Source organism: Bombus vancouverensis, chromosome 6, assembly GCF_051014615.1.
Source record: "Bombus vancouverensis nearcticus chromosome 6, iyBomVanc1_principal, whole genome shotgun sequence".
NCBI lineage: Eukaryota > Metazoa > Arthropoda > Insecta > Hymenoptera > Apidae > Bombus > Bombus vancouverensis.
Window position 1 is genome coordinate 13,605,986 of NC_134916.1, and position 22,301 is coordinate 13,628,286.

Consider the following 22,301-nt stretch of genomic DNA (forward strand, 5'->3'; position numbering starts at 1 on the left):
ATAATAATCACCTACGCTCGTTATGCGTAGGTATATTAATGTAATTAAGCGTAAATGGTAAGAAGCGACGTTCTTAAGATACAACGGTGATCCCGATTCGAAGACGAACGCAATGTTGAGGAATCCCACGCGGTCGTCGATCCATGCATACGTCGCTGTTTAATCGTTGGCAATTTCTATCTACATGTTTCAGTAGTTGTAATCGTGGTGACGTTGGATATTATCGGTGAATAAATGGTTTCCAAGCGGCAATGAGCCAACGTAACGCGCTAATAACCACCCACGGTCTCGAACGTAGTAACGAACTCCTCGGTAGTCGCAACACCGGATTTACGAGACAAACGGATCGGCACGTTCCTTGGTTACCAGTATCTCAGATAAAGTTGTTCTCCGGGTAAACGTCGCTATTAGCGGTCGCGTTTGTTCGAGCAACTTCTCTGCAAGATCGACGACTTACGTACATTCATCGTTCCACTGCACGATAACCGCGTCAACGATACATCTAACGCGTCAACTTGCGAAAGGCTAAATCTTAATTCCATTTTCTTCGTTGGCATCGTGGTTTCATTCCAGTTACAATAGACAGCGCGAATACTTACGCCACCGAAACGCTCTATGTATACAATATACGTATACAGCTTCATTTCTCCGCGGAACTTTCTGCGAAGCATGCCAGTCACCGTGCATCATTGTTCCCTCTTTGACAATAGTCATTATCGGCGAGCATTATTGTTTCCTGGTTCGCAATCGTTTTTTTTTTTCATTATTATTATTATCATTGTTAACGTCGGTTAGAAGTTGCATAGTCTAAAGTCTAGACGGCATGCGACGTGATAATAATGGCATTCTGGACAAGCCCAGAGATGACACAACCTGCCAACAATGACTGCCACGTGCACCGAGACTAAACAGCAAATAGATTCTCTTTAAAATGAGATACTGTTGATCGCCGATTACGATCGATCGATCGATCGATCGTTTCACGGTGCAGCGCATTTAAATCGGTGGATTCGAGGTCGTCTGGTCTGTGAGCGCAGGTCTGCAATCCGGATAGACTCGCACGGTGCAGCGACGCCGAACGTCTAAAATTCACCTCGAGCCCCCGCTATCGCTTTCGATTAATGCGTTGCTCGTCACCGACATTAGTCACCTCGAAGGCGGTCGATTCCTGTCCGAGCTTATTTTGCGCGTTGATGCCAAGGTTGTCCGGTTCTTCCGTCGACGATAAAAAAAAAATAGTAGGATACCTCGATCGAAAATGCGATCACAGATCGCACGAAATTAACGTCTCGTGGCTGATCCAGTTTCTCTGATACGACGGAAACAACGTACCGCGGCCGATCTTGCGGTTTCATCGAAGCGCAAACAGTGCGCCATCATCCTCGAAACGATGTACATATAGGAAACCTAACCCGCTAGCGCACAACCTCTGATATTCGAGATTCTATCGACTCGAACAGTTCCTGCTATGTGTAGCTGAATTTGACAGCAGAGGATCGCAACGAGTGCGTGTAACTTTTTTCTAATGAGGCAAAGGTCATTTCCGGCCACATGGAAAGCGGAAACGCAGCGCGTGTTCGTCTGTATCCGGTGACTGCATTGACTTCTATGCTACCTCGGTAGCACCGAACCTACGTACGTGCGTAAAAGTTGTTGCCACCTTTGTTTACTTATGTACGCAAAGGTTTTCTTGGAAATTAACGTTATCTTCACTTTTCTTGTTGCACGTACGATCAAGTTGAACGACACGTCTGACTACATTGTCTCATAACAGGTGTATGTTGTGAAACACGATCGGGAACTACGATCGCGGGACATTTTACGTTTCTTCTGAAATTTATGGAATATATATTTTTCTCGCGGTTAAATGCCATATGATTTCCACGAGAACCTATAGACATCCCTGTTTGACAGGATCAAAGGATGAGGATAAAGCAATAGGAGCCTCGTGTGTTCGCCAACCAGTAGATATCGGCCGATTCACGTGGGAAGATAGTCACGTGGGTGAATTTCTCCAAAGGTCTTGGGTCAACCGTTTCGTACAAATCTACGAGTCTTCGCTTCAGTCGCTAACGCGACCACCAGATAATTACAGCTCTTGTGGCATCTGCTTTTGCGTAATATCGTGGATCGAAGTTCTTAATGATATCAAGGTATCTAAATAAATTCATGATTATTACTTCGAGTTACTCGATGCGTTTGTTAGTTGAGGTTACCAACGATTTAAGAGCGAAATGATCGTGAATACTTTCCTGTATTTCCAATAAAGTTCGCCTATAAACGTTACAAAATTGTATACCTTTTATTACATAAATTAATATTACAGTGGTAGCGATTAACGCAATTAGGAAGGATTATGATCGACAAGATCATCAAGACTCGTTGAAATACACGCGAGAGAGACGATACACGGAAATTTGCAACTAATTACTCGCGATCTAGCGATACGACTGCGGCATAAAGTGAAAGTGATTTCACGCATAGAATGGGAATACGTGACAAATTAACTAGACTGAGATCTATCGATAGGCAACGACCACGCGAATATTATCGTCATAGCCACGGGGTCGATTAAATTTTTAAATAGCAGTAGAGTAAATTTTATTTGTACTGCGTGAAAGAACTTTGATTACGAGAAATATCTGATCGTTGATTCTCTTGAGACTGAAGTATATTTTCCGAGAGATTCCCAATTCGCTTTTTCTTGTCTACTGAATCGACAACGAGTTGCCTATTAAGGAATTTCCGCCATAAAACGCAATGAAAAATTCCTCTGCAATTATCGCGCCAAAAATTATAGTGTATTTTTTCGAGTAGCAATACCAGACAACTGAAAATTGCCCCACCAGCCAGAACTGATAAAAGAGGCGCGATTCCATGCAAATTAACAGTAACGTTCCCTTTCTCGAGAGAATCTCCAGTTACCAGAAACGTATTCTTCAATCTGGCCAGTACTCCGTTATCTTTGAATTGTTGTAGACTACAAATATTTAAAACAAGCGTTGGCATAACTTCAAGTAAAATTAATAACGATAAAAGTAAAATAAACATATATATTTACTAATAATTCACCACTCCTGTATATTGACCGTGTTTCTGCAAAACTAGAGCCAAACTGTCGACCCTATCCGCATCGATAAACGAAGTTTCACACGGTATATTGATGGCGTTCTTTATCGCTTCGGTTATGTAGAACCCCACTTTTTCGTTACATACCTATGATAGTTAATTCTAAATTTGAACTATAGTTACTTTGAATTCAAAGCGAAAATTTATGAAAATACAGATGTTGGAAGATAGAGCATTGGACTTGGAGACAAACCTGTAGAAAGCCATCGTGAGCCGTCAAAGGCAAATCTTCCTTGTCCTTTATCAATTTCTTCACCTTCTCGAATAAAGTGCTGTTAGCAGCCTGAAATTGTATCTGCTGTATTACTCGTTCGACATTATTTCTTTATACAACCGTGTGCTACATATCTTACAATTAACATGTCGTAATCCGCACTGTTTCTGAATGTAATTAATTTGTACGACCCATAATTAGCGAACTCTTCCATAGTGGAGAAAGGCAAAGTAACCGTAGAAACTGTCAAAAAACTGGTCAGCGAGGCGGAGTAAGCGGATAGAATGATCAACGACGACAAGAAAATCGATAGGAAAGCCAATCTCATCGAGAACTTGGTTGGAAATTCTGAAAGAGAGAGGTTTCGTGCGAGAATATTCCACTTCGTATCTCTGTGTTGCAATTACCTGATAAGCCTTGCTGACAATAAATTCCCCAAACGTATATGTAATTATCTGCCAGAATTCTCATCACGATACGACCTCTCGTCTTCATGAGAGTCAAAAAGATTGGAGCAGTCACGATCACGAATATTATCATCGACCAGACGTCTGCTTTGAATGTCTGAAAACAGGAATCCATTATCGCGATGTCGACGATTCGTGAAAATCGATGCGCGTCAGAGAAATATATATAAAAAAAAAAATAAAATAAACTAGCACCGATTCTCGTGTGGTAATTGCGCGCTAGAAGCGAAAGGATAAAATATTCCGTTAAGAAAGAGAACCTTAAAGTAGGCGGACCATTGTACATATGCGCCATCAGGTTTTTTAAAGTATATTCTATTGCGAGACAAAATTAGCGGCAAGGTAAAGTCAACTACGTCCAGCCTATGATTAGTCATGCTGAACTCTGCGACGCCGAAGTCAGCTCTGTCCGACGCTACTTCGCCTACCACCCCTGTCCAGGTATTATCGTCCTTGTTCAAATCACCATATATCAGCATCGAGCTTGTCACTTCGATCTTGAAATTCATCGATTTACTTAGCTCTTTGATCAATTTGCCGAAGAAGTGCGAAAGAATTCCGTTCTTTATCTCGACGAACGGAGAGTCCTTGAATTCGAATCAATCGTAATTTTCAAACAAAATATAATGATTCTCTGGGGACACTAAATATTCATTCGCGTTTGTCGTAACATTCACCTGGACGATCGATATACGCATCGTTTGCCCAAACATGTTGTTTCTCCTCGCATACAAGGAACTTGTTGTCTTGAGTTTCAGACCTTGTCCAGTTTGCCAGGTAGCCAAGTTGAAGACTCTTGTTTGATTATCGCGTAACGCGTACCACTCTGTTAAGAGCGGCAGATCGTAACAGAGCACCAGCATCTCCGTGTTGAACATCAGATTGAACGGGTTTCCGACAGGATTTTGACAAATGTCTCGCATGGGATTTCCCCGATACGGTAGAAACATCAACAACCAAACGGATGAAGACATATCGATCTGTCTGGTGGCCATCGAAAATTCATCCATGGTCTCTTTTGTAGCAAGAGCGACGACGTACAACGGGCGCGTCAAGTAGCCTTGGAATTTTCTAGCCTCGCGTGACAGTTGAGAAAAGCTTACGATCATGGTCAAGATGCCTCGCTGTGAGAAAGCCCGTAACCATATATAAGCCAAGGACGTTTGATTGAAGTCTGAAACGATAATTATTCGCGCTCGTCTCTTCTTATGAATTAACAAACCGAGGAAGAAAGTATTTTAAACGAGAGACATAACGGCTCGATATTGACTGCGCATTTCAAGCTAATTAATTCGTGAAACAGTTAAGTCTACCACTTTCACACATACGATTTTCGAGAAGAGTGAACAAGACTTACTGGTATGGCTGTTTGAACACACGATTATGATGCAGGATGTTTTGTAATAATTGTGAACGTCCTTAATTAAGAGAACATATTTGTAAGCGTCATTTATATCCACCGAGAACGCTGAAACGGACAGAAGCAGCAGTATGATGATCGCGTAACGAGTCATTCGTGTCATCTCGCAACAAAAACACCTGGTTAATCCGTTGAATTACCACGGGTCAGCGGTAAAATCCCTTTTAATGACAGTTAAGATACGCGGTCACTTCGTTAATGTTATCCAATGAATCTCCTTTAACATCGATATGTATTCTCACCAACGTGTTTGCAAATTTTAACAACAACAAACTCGATCATATCCTTCTCCTTTTTGCTATTCCCTACCGCTTCTGATGGTAACTAACTGAACTAAAAATGTGGAGAAACCGTAACCGCAGGTCATACTGGGATTTATCGAATTTACAGATCTGAGGATGAGGATAGTATCTCGTTAGGGACGTAATGGCCCACGGTACGCATCAACCGTGCAATCGAACAGATTACGTACAAAGTGCAAAGATTAACGTCGATAAGAACATGTATTATACACGTGCATTATCGGATTTATCGTATTTTTATCGGAATATACATGAGATGTGATTTAGTAGAGTTTTTATAATGTGACATTTTGTTCGTTTATAGTTATTCTACTGCTTTTATACTACTTTAAGTTAGAAGAAAATCAAATTGAAGAGAATCACACACTAAATGCTTACATGTTAAAATTGTGTTGAATCTTTGATACACACATACTGACGAATTTACCTTTTGTTAATTGGACGATTGAATTTTTGAGAATTTCGGTACCTATTGCAATACATTTCTACGATTAATATAAAAAGGGCTAGTGAAACACCACAGAAAAAGATTATTAACACAGATGCCACGCTATAAAATCCAACCGGCTGAAATGTGTTCTTCTTCGTGAAAAACACTTCGTTCTTAAACCGGTTCAGTAGACCAGTGTTCAGAAGTTTCTGCACACTGCAACATTACGATGAATATTTTAGTTACGAACAGAAAGATACATCAAATTCTCTTATTCACAGCTCGTCGACATTTATAACGTATCTATCGATACCAACTAGTAATTCAGGATCGAGGTGTATTGGCTATTTTTCGGAAGGATCAGGGACAAACTATCCACTCGGCCAGTGTCAATGCAGACGATATCGCAAGGAATATGAAAATTCGATATTCCCTGCATTTTTTTACCATAACCGCTGTAGTACACTAATGTAGGATCGTCGCAGATCTGAAAACGTATAAGGTAGTTGCAGAAATTCCACTCGACGTGTTATCAAATCGTGTCCGTAGAAGCAACCTTACCCTTTGAAATCCATCTTCTATGGTGATTGGTAGAGTATGTATCGGCCTTAGTTTAGCCATCATGTGTACCGAAACGGGGTCTTTCGATAGCTGAAAAGCAAATTATATTTTTGTATAGCATGATGTCGTTAGAAACCATCTATGTATATATACAATGTTTCGCGTTTTGTTCGTAGTTCGTTCAGAAAACCATACTTTTCTCGTCTGTTGCGTTATGTCGATCGTTCATATTACGCCACATAACGTTTGTGATGTAATGTCTCAACGTTCGAGTAAAAGTGAAAGCATATCGTATGAAAATTCTTCGTTATTGGACAAACTTACGGCGAACATATCGTAATCTGCGGAATCTTTATTGAGGATTACATCGTATGTACCATCATTCACAAACTCCTCGATCGAGCGGAAGGGTAGATTATGAACGTAAGCTGTTACATAGGATATCATAGACGCGGAATAAGCGGCGAATATCACTATACCGGTAACAAGTACGGTAAAGTATGCTAACCTTAGCGACGAATACCGTGGAAATTCTGAGAAAAGAAATAGCATTAGGTGCTTGATTTTTCATGTAAAAGATAGAAGATCATTGAAGCGGTAAAACTCTGAAATCCAATGATTCACCTTCTGTAATGCCTTGCTGGCAGAATATACCCCAAATTCGAATAAATTCATGGTATAATTCCATGGTTAGATCAGTGGATTCTATTCGAGATCTTATAAAAGCCAAAGTAAACTGAGCAATTATAATTGTCATGAGTAGAGATATCCAGAGCGCGAAACTGTACGCCTAAAAATAAGTGTTAACCGTTTCGTAAATATCAAAACTACATAAGTGTAGCTTTGTAACATACATACACATATATACATACATACCTTATAATAAGCAAGCCATTTCACCGCTGACATTTCTGGTTGCTTAAAATACAAACAGTCTCTAGTAGTTATAATAGGAACCGTATAATCGACGTAATCAAGCCTAAAATTGGTCATCGAAAAATCGGACAATCCGATATCTACTTCTCTAGAAGCCACTAAACGAAATGCCCCATTCCAACATTTCGTCGTCACATTGAAACTCCCAAATTCGAGTTCCTCGGTCACGATATCGAGAGTGAAATTTAGATACTTTTCAAGCTCGTTGACCGCTCTACTAAAATATCCTTCCAACTTGTCACCTTTTTTCGCGAATATCGAGTTCTGCAGCAGACAAACGAAAATTGTACGTGTTAAAACTCTGATGACTCCACGCGAATCGTTACGCGTGAATGTCTGAATCTTTGCCTTGATGGTGACAGCTCGCAGAACTTTTCCTTTCAGGTCATTTCTCCTCTCGTGCAGAGTCAAGTTGGACAACAAGTCAACAACTGCTGTTGGGGACTTCAATTGTTTCTTTGGATACCACTTGACTAAATTTGAAATGACGGTGTTGTTCCCATCCACGGAATACCATTCACGAAGAACAGGGTCACCGGCACACATTACCAACATTTCAGTGTCGTATAACAAATTAAATGGATTTCCCGGCGGATTGTAACAATAGTTTTCCGCGTGCGTCGCCGTAGGCACGAATATCACAAACCATGCAAAATGGGATATTCTAAAGGATTCCGAATACTTTGAAAATTCCAAAACTGCGTCAGATCCGGATAAAAGAACGATGGCCAACGGTCGGAGGGTATTATTTCTATCTAGCGCGTGAATGTTCTTGAATGTGCTACTTAAAGTTGCAATTTGTTCACGATGAAGAAGACGAGACCATGTGTGTGATAAATATGTTAGTTTCCAAACTAAACAATATAAAAATACGCAAATGTATTGTATTTCTAGTTATCATATTATGAATGAATTTTCTATGCGGAAATATTTGAAAATCATACCATCGAAATTTTTATTCTCGCTAGACGAATGCAACAAAAAGACAGCAGAAGCCGAATAGTAGCTGCGAATCCATTTTATTAAAGGAATGTACAGCGTTTCGTTATTGTACGTTTCAGTTGCCGTTAAATGAAAAAAGATAGAAATAACATTTAAATACATTACAATTTTCATTCCGTTCAAATTGATTGTCTCTTTCCTTCTTTCTAGAACGTCGCGAATAGTGCACGCGTATATCACGCAGAAAGACAATATGTTGTCGAGAACATTCAGAAGACTACGAGAATCGTTAATAACTGAATTCTCGTGAGTAGATGCTAGTAGTTTTATCCAAGGGTGAACATTAAATATTTACGAAACGTTCGTGCAAACTTTTGACGTGAAAAATGCAAGTTTTTAAAAATACGATCACGTTAGCTACGATAGTAATCCATTAAACCATAGGATGTAACAATATTATTGTCAATTATTATAGCGACAATGTAAATGATGATACATGATAGGCTAAATGCGAACAAGGAATAGAAGAGATAATAATATTGTTTTCATATTTGATACATTTAAAAACTTTAATTAATTAATACTAAAAATTATAAAGACCGATTAAAATATTGAGAGAATATTTATAACGAACAGAATGCTAAATCAATTAATGAAAAATTGTCAACTAAGCAACTTTAAACGATTCAAGTCTTGCTTGTCTATTATATGTAAAGTCCATTTCAATGTGTCATAACATTAGGTAGATGATATATATCGATCTACATTCCATTAGCAAATTACATTTTAACAGGAAGTTTTAGTGATTAATCTCTATTTTCACTCATAAACGAAACGTATACATATGTAGGTAATTTATATAATAGTCGTTATTAATGCATAAATTTCGAATTATTTTCCGTCACATTTTCGTTAACATACAATGAAAAAGAAAAAATAACGGAAATGAAGGAACATTTTTCTAAAATTGAGAAAATCACTAGGGAAAGCCATGAAACTAGAAACTAGAAATACTCTTTGCTAGAAACTAACATAAAAATTGCGGAAGAATAAATTATTAGAATATATTTATTATCTTTACTATCACAGTTTATTATCTGAATAATACAATATTTTCATAATTCTTTTCATAATTATTCACAATGTGTGTCCATAGAGCTTGCTCTATATGTATGTCAATCAGCCATTTCAATTATAAATTGGTTAAATATTAAATAAATTTAAAAAAATTAAAAAATGTCAAAGTATTCCGAGTCATCTGATGCAATAATAGGGAAGTAATGATATAAACTGACTCGTAAAAGTCGTGAATCATCGTTTCTACGCCTGTCACGTGATTGTCAAATCTTGCTTCTCATTCAAAAATGGCGCCGTTCAAATTTCAACAAAAATTCATTATTGATTCGCACTGGTAAGTTTTATAAACACGATATTACCTGTGCTTAACAATAGATGATCGAAGTACGGAAGGGCAGAGTTATTCAATTATATTGTTAAAATGTAATTATAAAATCGTAAAATAAAAAACTACTGAGTTATCGGAAACGCCATTTTGTGAAATTGATCGAACTCTGCACAGGAAGTTTAACAGGCGCACGTATATAAGCGTCGTAATTCGTAATAGAATCATCTGGACATTGGAAATACGACAGTGAAGCTTGACAAGAAAACTTGTGTATCGTGTAAAATAAATAGTTTTTGTGGATTTTTACGAATACATATTCACATTTTATTCCCAATTGTGCAATATAGATAAATATCCAATAATGTATAAAGTATATTTGCAAAATAACAACTCTTCTGTCAAAGCAATTCGAAAGTTTTGTTTTCAGTCTAATTCAGGAATTCAGAGTATTCGGCTTAATCGTCCGCCTAATCAGGGCACTCGGGCTGATTGCCAGCTTAATTTTAATAAGTTTTGCCAAAAAGTCATGTCAATATTCCCGGAATTATCTGGTAAAGAGTTCACCGTTTCTTGGAAAGGTAATTATTATATATAAATATAATTACGTCATTTTATTTATTCTTTATAAATTCAGTAATAAAATCGTTCATTTTTTTATTTTAATTCTCAAATAATTCTAAGTGAAAACTTTCACTAAACAGACATAATGCAATTTAAATCATAAACAATGATCATATGTATGTACATATTGCAGATGCTGATGGTGATCAAATCTTAATATCATCTGATGAAGAATTACAAATCGCTGAGGAAGAAATGAGGCAGCCTAAGAAAATATATATCAAACCTTTTTCATCTGAGCAAAAAGCATCAAGTCCTGAGAAAGAAAAAACAGTACATTTTGGTGTATATTGTGATGGTTGTGATAATGACATAACTGGATTTAGATACAAATGTATTCAATGTGAAGATTATGATTTATGTGCACAATGTGAGACAACACAGATACATTCACATCATTATATGATCCGTATGCCACAACCATTAGAATCGCATCATACTAGAAGTTTGTTTCACCATTTGAGAAAAATTCTGAAAAAGAATAATGTGTATTTTAATAAAAAACATACTTCTGATGAAAATAAATCCCAAAGTAATCATTGTAACATTTATCCTTGGTTGGGAATTTATGCACCATATTTAAATAGTTTTATTGATACACTATTAGAAGCACATATAAGCACTGTTGATCCAGAATCTTGTAAGGTAATACTACACTAAAAAAATTCAAAGCTGATAAAATTTACAAAAATAATATAAATTTGTTCTGATTCTAATTGTCCATATATTTCACAGAGTCACAAACCTGAAGAAAGAAAAGAATCTAAAGATGATACACGTATGGATGAAAATAATTCCAGAAAATTTCCTGGTGAAGGAAGGAAGTTACTTGATAATGCAAAGGGTGATAAAGAATCAGTGTCAGATGTTGCATCAACAGCAAGTCAAGATAGTGCTACTACAAAGGTAACAGCAGATGAATGGACTTTTATAGATAAAAATGACACTACTGAAGTTAATCAAACATCTTCAACTTCATCCAATATGAATGGAATTGGTACGAAACAGGTAAAATATTATAAACAATTGAAACTAATGTAAGTTGTATTATGGTAAGGTTTTCATGTTTAAAAATTATATTTGTATTATTACTATAAGACTTGTTCCTCTTCGACGGCACCACCATTAGCATCACAGGGATCTTCAGCTGAAACACTTTACCCTGAATTACCAAGAGAAACAAATTACCAAGAAATATATCATGAAAATCCAACAGTTAATGAAGCTGTTAAAACTATGATAAAGATGGGATTCTCAAATCAAAGTGGATTATTGACTTATTTGTTGGGTGTTGAAGATGGTAATATTGATAACGTCTTAGAGATATTGCAACCTACAAATAAATGAATATGAAGTTTGACATTTAATGAAATTTATCATTATATCACTATAGCTTATGACATATAGTTCATATGTATATGGTACATATTTTTTCTGTTGCAAAATAAAAATAGAATGTAGTATTATGTAATGTATACTATTGTTACAGATATTACATTCCTCCCTACTTAATGTATTCATGTTAATAAAGTAGCATGTAAAGATGATCAAACATGAATTTTTATTGTAGTCAAAAATATTAGACTAAAATGTTATTAATTAAATAAAAACCATAAACATATATATGTATATATATATATGTGTGTGTGTGTATATGTATAAAAAAAAAATACGAAGTAATTAATCAATTTCTGAATAACAACATTTATTTGTATATAATGTGATTTTAATATAATGGTTTACAAAGTGTCCAAAGCGTGAATGGATTTTTATTGGATAGTAATTCCAATTCTTTTTGTCCTTGAGGACTAACATTTCTGATCCATTTTCGATCTTTATAATATTTTATGATAGTATCTAATTCTTCTACTGAATACTCGTCGACGCAAATGGGAAGAAAGGGATCTAAATGTTCAAACCCTTTTTTACCAAGTAAATATGTTGGATAATCAGAATCTCTTTTATCCTGTAAATAAAAAATATAAAATATCCATTATAGTTTTTGATAATAGTAGTTTTGTTTTAAATCATATTACACAAATTGTTGCATACTCTGTTTGCTCTTTTATCTACTGTTAATACTGCAGCACCATTACACCAATTGTAGTCTACGCTACTTAAAAATGCAGATGTTATCGATATCTTATCAGGTGGTACATATACACGATTTTCATCACATACATGTGTAATGTCAGATGTAAGAGCGTTAAAACCATCTATAACAACTAATGTTTTACATTTTCCTGCTGTACTGGCTATTTTGAGCTCATCCACCAAAGCATTAATAACACCACAAGCAAATTTAGTTCTCTGTATCCCAAATTCAATAAGATTAGAAAGTGAATCTCCAGGTTTTGTAACTTCTCTTTGGGACCATGTATATTCCTTAGTGGTCTTCAACTATAAATTAATTACTTGAATTCTATATAATAAAAATAGGTCTCACTCGTTACTTACATCAAGCTGTGATAATGACACATTGTTTAACTGTTTTATATACTTTAACCATTTTGTTGCTGATTCAGGTAAGTCTAGTTTATCTGATTCCAGAGGAGATGCAGTAGTGTCCCTAGCATATCGAAACCAATTTCGAACTAAAAATATGAAAGTAAATTTATGAGTGTATATTTTAAAAATAATGTACTACTCAATATAATTCATATCATACCCCATGGTAAGTGAAGTACAAAAAAACATTTTGTAAGACCATAATGAACCAAATGTAGTAATATTGTTGTTTTTCCTGCTCCAATTTTACCATCTAATAGGTAGTGAAAATACAGTTGCATCATAAATTCTTCTTAGTTACTGTTAAGTTACAGTTAACTGAATAAATATCATAAACCACACATAATTGTCAAATTCAAAAGGATACAAAGAACATATTTATTTATAGGCTTCGTATAATCAGTTTGTTCCAAGTATGATATCACTTCAACTGCAGGTTGCCTAACTAAAATACCAAGTTCTCTGAAAATTTGTACTTGCTTTTTTAATTCAATTGACATGTCTGCCATTAATGATGTTGTAATATCTGAAGGAACCGTATAAATACGATTTAAACAACTTGCATCGTGTTCTGCAGGGTTAGATTCCGAAATACGAAACGATGAAAGATTTGTCTGATCCGCTACATCTTTCGTAGCAGCTGATATTATTGTTCGTCGACTACTTCTAATGCACATTCCACTAAATAAAGAATCTAACAATATAAAAAGAAACAATTATTAAGAATTACATTAAGTGATATGAATGTTTACAATAAATATGTAGAAAAAGCATATATATATATAATTTATTTCTATATAAATTAAATTATAATTTACAAATAGATAAACATACAAGTACGGGACAACATGTTATTTACAGTATTTTAGCTAATGATAACTCTTTTTTCATAAATAATTATAAATTTTGATGTACGTATTCACTGCAAAGTAGTACAAACGCAAGTAGCCATATTTACTACTGCAATGTTCGAAAATCTGCTGATACTGGGTTCAATAGATTGTTCAAAATATTCCTATGGAAATTAGTTGTATGAAGTCACATATAATAATTTTATATATTAGATAATTATTTTTATATAAAACTTATTTTTTATTAAATTAAAGTATTATTTATGAAGAAACAATTAATAATATTTTTTGTCATTTCTAAATAGTTAATTCTAGGGACATGTAAAACTTACTGAAATTATTAAATTATGCTACGAGCTGTTGTGTAGCAATAACTCTAATAATTTCTATAAAGTAAATATATACATAATAAAGTAAAAATGAATTTAGAATTATTAGGTAAATATTTAGCAAAATCTACTTTCAAATTTAATAATGTATCTTCCTTAATATATATAATTTCTTTTTTACAGAATCATTTGGTCAGAATTATCCAGAGGTAAAATATTTTTATAAAAATAACATACATTTTTTAATTCTAAGTCTTACAGATATAATGTTTATAATCATTAGGAGTTTGATGGCACATTAGATTGTATATCATTAGCAGTCACTTGTACATTTAATAAAAGGGGAACTCTTCTCGCTGTTGGGTGTAATGATGGTAGAATTGTTATTTGGGATTTTTTAACACGTGGTGTTGCTAAAATTATTAGTGCACATGTACATCCTGTATGTTCATTGAGGTAAGTAACCCGAAATAATTTATTATGAATTATTTTAATTATTTTATAACACTGTCTTTGTTAATTAGCTGGTCTAGGAATGGTCATAAATTATTAAGTGCATCTACAGATAATAATGTTTGTATATGGGATGTCTTATCTGGAGAATGTGATCAAAAATATAGATTTCCTTCTCCAATATTAAAAGTTCAATTTCATCCAAGAAATCTTAATAAATTTTTAGTGTGTCCAATGAGACATGCAGCAGTAATGGTTGATGTTGAGGGTACACATAGAGTTATTCCTCTTGATGATGATGTATGCAATAAAATTAGTACTACTACTAATCAGTATTTTTAATATTGATTTTTAATATTCATTTATTTTAGAGTGATTTGAACATAGTAGCATCTTTTGATCGCCGAGGAGATTATGTGTACACTGGAAATGCTCGTGGTAGAATTCTAGTTCTTGATGTGGAATCCTTAACTGTGAAAGCTTCTTATAAAATATCACAAGGCACAGCTAGTAATACAGCTGTAAAGAGCATTGAATTTGCTAGACGTGGTTCTTGTTTCTTAGTAAATACATCAGATAGAGTAATTCGTGTATATGATAGTACTGAAGTACTAGCTTGTGGAAAAGATGGTGAACCAGAACCAATACAAAAATTGCAAGATCTTGTAAACAAAACTATGTGGAAAAAGTGTTGTTTTTCTGGAGATGGGGAATATGTTTGTGCTGGATCTGCAAGACAACATGCTTTATATGTATGGGAAAAAAGTATTGGAAATTTAGTAAAAATTTTACATGGAACTAAAGGAGAATTATTACTTGATGTTGTTGTAAGTATTATAAATCTCTAGTACATCAGTATTATAAATCTAACTTCTAATCTAAACAAAATTATAATGTTATAAAAATTTATAATAATGCAGTGGCATCCAGTGAGACCAATTATTGCTTCCATATCATCTGGTGTTGTTTCTATTTGGGCACAGAATCAAGTTGAAAATTGGTCTGCATTTGCCCCAGATTTTAAAGAACTAGATGAAAATGTTGAATATGAAGAAAGAGAAAGTGAATTCGATTTGAGTGATGAAGATAAATCTGTGGTGCAAGGCGAAGAGGCTCAAGATGAGGAGATAGAAGTAGATGTTGCATCTATAGATAGAGTGGCTGCTTTTTGCAGTTCTGATGAAGAAATGGAAGATATTGGTTCGCTGCAGTTTTTACCAATATCACCAGATGTAGAAGATTCAGAAGATACTCAAACGACATTGCACGAGCCACCTATGAAGAAACATCGTTCTCATGATATTCACTTACAAGGTGCACCAGTAGATGGTAAGACCTTTCATGCATGCTAATTTAATTGATAACAGGTTTATATAATTTATCATTATTTTTCAGAAACTCACCCATTATTAAATAAAGGAAAAGATAAACCAACAACCAAGAAAGGAAGACCAAGATTGGAACACAGAAAAGGAAAATAAATTCGAATATTTGAATTTGTAAAAAGTATCTTGTAATGTACATAATTAACTAAAAATACTTCATGTATATTGTTAACTGCGATAATATTCTATAGCCATAATGTATGTTATAAAATGTATTACTTCCTATGGAATGTATCTTATACCTTTTAGCCTTATGTGTTTTTATATTGAAAACCTGTCTTAAGATTTTAAAGATCTATTATATATGTTGAAATAAATGAAGATAATTTTCAATTTTTGTACGTATTTACTAAATAAGGAATTTAATGTAATATATATGTTTTAATGTCTTTAAGAGCTGTTTGTATCCCAGCTAAACAATTTTAGCAGTTCTTGTTACAATTTAACCATATAGAATAATTGTGTACCTTATACCTTATACGATACTTATATACAATACATATGTACTCTGATATCAATACTACCAATTTTAAGAAAAGTAAAAGTTGAAATGCAGTTAACCTATATTTTACTGCTGAATTATTTAAAAAACAAATTAACTGATCGATAAATGGCTTATCTTATCTTGTGTAACGATTTTTGAAAGCGCAATTAAAATTGCGTAGTATTTGGATTAACTTCTAACTTTAAGTATATCAAATTTCGTTTACAATGTTAATTTCGAGGTTATCAGAACAAGTTTATAAAAAGTTATTTCATGTGCAGAATAAAACAAAAAGAGGTGCACAATCTGCTAGAGATGTACTTATAAGTGGCGGAATTATTATTATTAGTGGGATCGTTATTGTTTGGTTATCTGTGTTTCTTTACACAGCATTTTATTATGCCTATGTACCGAGCATCTCATACGTACGGCCAGTACATCTGCAATTCAAGTGAGCTTCACTTCTCACTTGTACGTTAATGGAAAAAAAGAATTATATCTTGAAGCATATTATTTTTTGTTCTTTGAAACATTATGTTATATGCATTCTACTGTTACAGTTTGATTACATAGTTCTTCCGTGTTACAGATCATGTAACGAAGAAAAAGGGATTTGTAGCTTTCCATCAGCATATGTGCAATTAACAAATAAGCAGCAGCTTTTAATGGTTGGCCAGCCATATAAAGTCAATTTACATCTAGAAATGCCAGAGTCACCAGCCAATAAAGAACTTGGTAATTTCTAAGTCTCAATGGAAATTAAAAATAATATCTAACAAATATTATTTTTAAATAGGTATGTTCATGGTTTGTGCTCAATTACGCAGCAGAGATGGTTTCCTCCTAGAACATGCATGTAGATCTACCATGTTACATTACCGTAGCACATTATTGCATGCACTTACAACACTTACATTTTCACCTATGATGATTTTTGGCACTACAGAGGAAAAACAAAATGTAGTTCTTGAATTATTTGATAATTTCGAAGAAAACCAAAATCATCCAGTTACAATTATTTATATCGAAATACAATCAAGACATATTGAATTCTACTCTGCAAGTATTACGATAAATGCACACTTATCGGGTCTACGCTATTTAATGTTTCATTGGCCGATTCTATCTGGTATTGTTGGCATCGGTACAAATTTGTTTTTCATAGCACTTGTATGTACCCTTTGCTATCTTCATTTTACCATTTATGAAGACTCTGGAGATGATGGTTTCAATTATGAAGAAGGTAAAAAGGTTGAAGAAAAACAAGAATATAACAAAGAATTAAACACAGAAGAAGAAAGAGAACATAAAGCTACAAATGATCGTAAGTTACTTGTTGAGTTATATTCTTTTGATAAATTAAATATAACTGAACTGACTTATTTTTTAAAGAATCATCAGATTCGTCATCATCAGAAGATATTGCTGCATCTTATATAGTACCACATCTTATTAAGTCTGGAGAAGAATTTCATCCCTCTCGTATTGAATTAATGAAATAATCTACATTCCATAATGTAAATTATATGACAATATTATATGTGTACGAACGTAGCTTATAAGTGTAAGCGAAAAAAATATATGTACATTATAAAAATATTTATTTTTCTGTACTTAAATATTTTATTTACTTCTATTGTAATTGAAGTATATTAAAAGGTTTATGATATTTTTTATGTATTGTAATGTCATCTGATGTCATTTTATTAGTGGTATGAGAATATTGCAGCCTTGGATCTGGTTGAGTCTGACAGGGATTTAAAAAAAATTCGCGACCAAATTTCAATCTATAATTTCGGCTATATGTAGTCTTCTGATTGCAGAACATATTTGCATATACATATCGAAATAATGAATTTTTACTTTGCTTTTATGCTTGAGGTCAGAATTTCGAGAGATCGATTATTGTTTTTCATAGACAAATTAAAACTTGGTAAAATAGTTTTCACCATCTTATGCTGTACTTTCTACCTGTCGATAAATGAAAATAATATTTGAATGTGTCAATTATAAGTAATTTGTAGTTTAAACTACAAAATCTTTTTATTTGAAGTATAGACATATTTATTTACATTATTTGCATTACATATTTCAAACTTGAAATCTCCTTCGCGGCTTAGTTAACAGCGCCATCTTGTGAAATAAAATGAAATCGTAGACATTTTAAAGTTTTGCGCTTTCCGTTACAATTTTGAAGCTTTTGAAAATTCTCCAATGAACGCTGCAATGTTTTTCTCCATCATGTTTGAGAAATTCCTGAATAATAAGCGGAATGTAGTAAGGTGCGTACAACGTTATATTAACTTCATAAAAACTTGCTAGAAACAAAACAGAAGAAGTTTCCGATATTTCATACTTAAGCAATATTACGAAAATGTGTTTAAATGTTTCGATTATGTATAGGTTGTCAAATTTTAATTCTTTCACTTTATTGTTTCACAAACTATTTAAAGCAACGCCAATAAATTATTAGGATTCCTTTATTCTTATCCATTCAGGGATATGTGATAAATGAAAACATCGATAATCAAGGTAACCTTCTCGAATACATAAGGAATATTTTCTGGATATCTAGCGAAAGATGACTTTAAATTGCTGTAAGTAATTTTAAATGACCTTCACAGACAAACACATCGTAAGACAACGAATTTGTCTCGAAACAGTATAGACTCTCCTAGGATAAGTTATCTGATAGGAAAGGATCATCTTAAGTACTTGGAGATAACCTTATTTAGATGTGATTTACGTCCATCGGAAGAGGGCTATTTTGAAATAGTGTAAGTTCCATTTGAAGTATCTTTTCGAATAACGAATATACATGTATTTTGTAATATGTGTATTGTAATCATCGTAAAGATTAAAATGGTACACCCCGTATATGGTGTGACTTGGCATGCTAAAAGGAAAAAAGTGACGTTGAACGAAAGAAATCTTACGCGTGTAAGTGTTGGTAAGTAAAGAGACGAAAGGGTTGGATGCATTTTATGCATTTGTAAAGGCGTAAGCGGCGTACACACGATGCATAAATACTAAGGAACCGGTTTTCTACGTCATCAAGACTTCGCGCAATACGATGGGTTAAGAAAAAGAGCTTAAGGGAGCAGCATGAATTTGTGGGGTCGTCTTATGTTTCTCTTAACTCGTTACTCGAGATTCAGACAGGTGTGCGAGATTCTCGTTTGCTTCTTTGTCTTTATCTCCGTTCGTTCCGTTAGTTCTTCTTTCTTTAAGGACTTTCGATTTACTTTAAACTGCATTTTGCAGGTTATGAAGGTTACTCCTTGTCATTATTTAGTTGAAGTTAATCGAATTTATCTTACAAGCATAACAGAGGCATGTAGATGTATTTTTATTTAGTTTTTTACTAGGCATGTATCATTTACTAGGCATTACGATGAATCGATACACTTCAGTAGGCATTACATGTTTGTAATACATACAAAGTTAGGTCCTCTAATAATTGTAAGCAGTAATTAAAATAATTTCTACTAATTCAATTTGTCAACAATGGAAGTTTGACTTAAATGCAAATTCGATTATTTGGACGAACCATAGTGTAGTTTTTCCTCTGCAAATGAAGTACTGACGAAAATGTTGACGCTTACTTCGTATTTGTCACTAACCGTTCAGATGGTATGTCCAGAAATGATCTTAGAAGATTTTCCAATTGGCGGGGAATTTTCTTTATAAAATATGTAAAAATTCAATTTTTATCGTTGATTTAATTTGTTTGATGATCTTTGAATATGTAGATAGATACTCTATTCTATATCCATGTTGAGCTACAGATCAATGCAGTGTAGAAATATCATTAACGTTATAAAAATGTTCATTGCAGTTGTATTCCATGTACCAAAATTTTATTGAATGTCGTGTATTGTTCGCGTCGACATTTATGATACTTTTATTTATCTTTCGAAAGCCGCCAGAAGCTGTTCGTTGTGCTTGCGATTTTTTTTATTATAAAAATGTCCATTACACACACACACACACACGCACACGCACACGCACACACGCACGCACACAGAGCTATTTGTACTTAATAAATTAAATATTGCAATAACGCTCAGTTTATTGAATTTTCAAAACATGGAAAGCAGTGATTACATGCGCAAGCATTCAATGTTATCGAGCGCGCTGACGTTTTCCATTAATATGTGCGACATGTATGCAGCGGAATTACAAATTTTATAATTTACTCAACGTGTACCGTGAAAAGGGCATTGCGAAATCGCGTGATTTTCGATAACTCGTTCGTCCGTTTTGATAACTCATGTGTCATACTAACGCTATCGAGTATACTTGATTTTCGAATAGGACCTCATTAGCTCAAAGAAATAATGACCAGTCCTTCACTTTTTACAAAACCTTTACTCTACAACGCTTCGCAAATTTAAATCAAGCGCATGATTGAAGATGCGAGAATGAAATTTTGTGTTATTCATATTTTCTTGATGAAAGATTTCGAAGAAAATTTATTGTATTTACCTAATCAGTCCATGTGACAAAACGTTTAAATCTCGATACAATGAAACAGTGTTTCCTTTAACTGGAGCTCGATGAAAAGACATAGTTTTCTTCACGTTAGTGATAGTTCGATTTTCTTACAGGCAGGTCGCAGGGTTGCAGCACAGGCCATGGACATTCGAGCAACACGCCGTAAAACAATTCATCGACGTACTCGCAGTTAGGTACTTTGATAAAATTCTACAAAGAACCATCGATACAATAAGGTATAGTTTCAGAGAAATTTATTATACTTCTTATCTTATCGTTCGCTTTTCTGCCTCTCGTCTCTTTTTCTGCTCATTTTCTTTTATTAATAGGTTTTAACTCGGAGGTTATTAATTCATGCCGGTGAAACATTTCAATGTGGCTGAAATAATTAGCAATCATTAATTTTATTGTTCGCGTTTTAATTACGGCGGATGCGGCGAAAGTTATGTCAAAACCGCGGGCTTTTGATTTTAGGGGTGTTATACTCGTTGCTCGAGAAAACAGGAATATTAACGACTATTATCATTTTTATCCTCGGTATAGATATATAACTTTGAGATGATTTTGCAATTAACTCACGCATCGAAAGTGTTCATACGTATTGTCATATTTTTCTCTCGCTTGCCCTCTTTCTCTGACAGACTTTCCCATGGAAACGTTGTTGAACATTTCGAAGTCAAAATTTTAATTCGTGGACAATGCTAGATTTCATAATGAACTAATCGATAAACGACATTCGAGCCATTGTTGTCCTTTGTTTATTCGCGTCGGAAATATCGAATTTCCACCGAAAGGACGATACCAATGAATATACTTAATCACGTTCGCGATCAATACAAAATTTACAATAAACGTATCCGTATGAAAAGAGCAATTTATTGTGTTCGTGTAATATCGCTTGAAAATGGAAATGCAAGTTTTTTTACAATGATCGAGCGAATCTTGCTTTTGCAAATTACGTTCCGTAACAAAACACATCGGTTTTTGAGTTAATGAAATGATCGAATGTTTTCGAAGTCGTTGGTTAAGCTCGCGATACAAAAATATCTCAATTTGAAAGCTAGTTGCTTTTCATAGAATTTGAAACCTTAGTAATTTTAGTTCTACGGAGTTGAGCCGATATGTGTACTCGTGCAAAATCTTTCTATAAATATCATTAAAACTGGCACATTGTAAAACATTGTAACAAAGCGTTGATATTTTATAATGTATTAAACATGTATATTTTCAGATATACTGGCATATATGTGTATCATGTATATCTCCATGTATGTGTATATTAGTGTAAATGTGAGAGATAACTTGGAATGTTTCGCAGAGAGTTAATTATGGTTCTTGAATCTTAGGCCTTCTGAAGTTTCTTGGAT

At 34.1% G+C, this 22,301-nt stretch overlaps 6 protein-coding genes across 8 annotated transcripts; 3 read left to right on the forward strand and 3 right to left on the reverse strand.

The window, feature by feature from the left end:
- Nucleotides 1-2,137: 2,137 nt before the first annotated feature.
- Nucleotides 2,138-5,457, reverse strand: LOC117157639 (glutamate receptor ionotropic, delta-2). The gene is given in 7 exon segments (XM_076619576.1): nt 2,138-2,980; nt 3,062-3,216; nt 3,323-3,412; nt 3,483-3,691; nt 3,751-3,907; nt 4,071-4,397; nt 4,488-5,457. Coding segments are annotated over 7 exon segments (2,163 nt in total). The 5' UTR covers nt 5,334-5,457; the 3' UTR covers nt 2,138-2,601.
- A 293-nt stretch (nt 5,458-5,750) lies between these two features.
- On the reverse strand, nt 5,751-8,654 carry LOC117157625 (glutamate receptor 1). The gene is made up of 7 exons (XM_076619575.1): nt 8,404-8,654; nt 7,400-8,313; nt 7,148-7,313; nt 6,848-7,056; nt 6,524-6,613; nt 6,280-6,449; nt 5,751-6,178 (listed from the first exon to the last, which is right to left on the reverse strand). Exons 1-7 carry the CDS (start codon nt 8,573-8,575, stop codon nt 5,956-5,958), a joined length of 1,944 nt encoding a protein of 647 aa, XP_076475690.1. The 5' UTR covers nt 8,576-8,654; the 3' UTR covers nt 5,751-5,955.
- Nucleotides 8,655-9,794: 1,140 nt separating this feature from the next.
- ref(2)P (refractory to sigma P) lies at nt 9,795-11,979 on the forward strand. The gene is made up of 4 exons (XM_033335835.2): nt 9,795-10,384; nt 10,561-11,072; nt 11,163-11,435; nt 11,526-11,979. The coding sequence occupies exons 1-4, from the start codon at nt 10,168-10,170 to the stop codon at nt 11,772-11,774; spliced, it is 1,251 nt and encodes a 416-aa protein (XP_033191726.2). The 5' UTR covers nt 9,795-10,167; the 3' UTR covers nt 11,775-11,979.
- A 136-nt stretch (nt 11,980-12,115) lies between these two features.
- Nucleotides 12,116-13,925, reverse strand: mRpS29 (mitochondrial ribosomal protein S29). 2 transcript variants are annotated; one of them, XM_076619572.1, is made up of 6 exons: nt 13,770-13,925; nt 13,303-13,629; nt 13,096-13,188; nt 12,885-13,021; nt 12,480-12,827; nt 12,116-12,393 (listed from the first exon to the last, which is right to left on the reverse strand). In XM_076619572.1, the coding sequence occupies exons 1-6, from the start codon at nt 13,783-13,785 to the stop codon at nt 12,154-12,156; spliced, it is 1,161 nt and encodes a 386-aa protein (XP_076475687.1). In that variant the 5' UTR covers nt 13,786-13,925; the 3' UTR covers nt 12,116-12,153. The 2 variants fall into 2 exon arrangements, with proteins under 2 accessions (XP_076475687.1, XP_076475688.1); XM_076619573.1 differs by having other exon boundaries at nt 13,795-13,888.
- A 187-nt stretch (nt 13,926-14,112) lies between these two features.
- Nucleotides 14,113-16,286, forward strand: Rbbp5 (retinoblastoma binding protein 5). The gene is made up of 7 exons (XM_033335848.2): nt 14,113-14,224; nt 14,299-14,324; nt 14,399-14,571; nt 14,640-14,868; nt 14,940-15,395; nt 15,489-15,897; nt 15,964-16,286. Exons 1-7 carry the CDS (start codon nt 14,206-14,208, stop codon nt 16,047-16,049), a joined length of 1,398 nt encoding a protein of 465 aa, XP_033191739.1. The 5' UTR covers nt 14,113-14,205; the 3' UTR covers nt 16,050-16,286.
- Nucleotides 16,287-16,498: 212 nt separating this feature from the next.
- On the forward strand, nt 16,499-18,113 carry Seipin (lipid droplet biogenesis associated protein seipin). Of its 2 annotated transcripts, XM_033335850.2 has the most exons (4): nt 16,499-16,888; nt 17,027-17,172; nt 17,234-17,761; nt 17,830-18,113. In XM_033335850.2, exons 1-4 carry the CDS (start codon nt 16,665-16,667, stop codon nt 17,937-17,939), a joined length of 1,008 nt encoding a protein of 335 aa, XP_033191741.1. In that variant the 5' UTR covers nt 16,499-16,664; the 3' UTR covers nt 17,940-18,113. The 2 variants fall into 2 exon arrangements, with proteins under 2 accessions (XP_033191741.1, XP_033191740.1); XM_033335849.2 differs by having other exon boundaries at nt 17,234-18,113.
- Nucleotides 18,114-22,301: the final 4,188 nt, after the last annotated feature.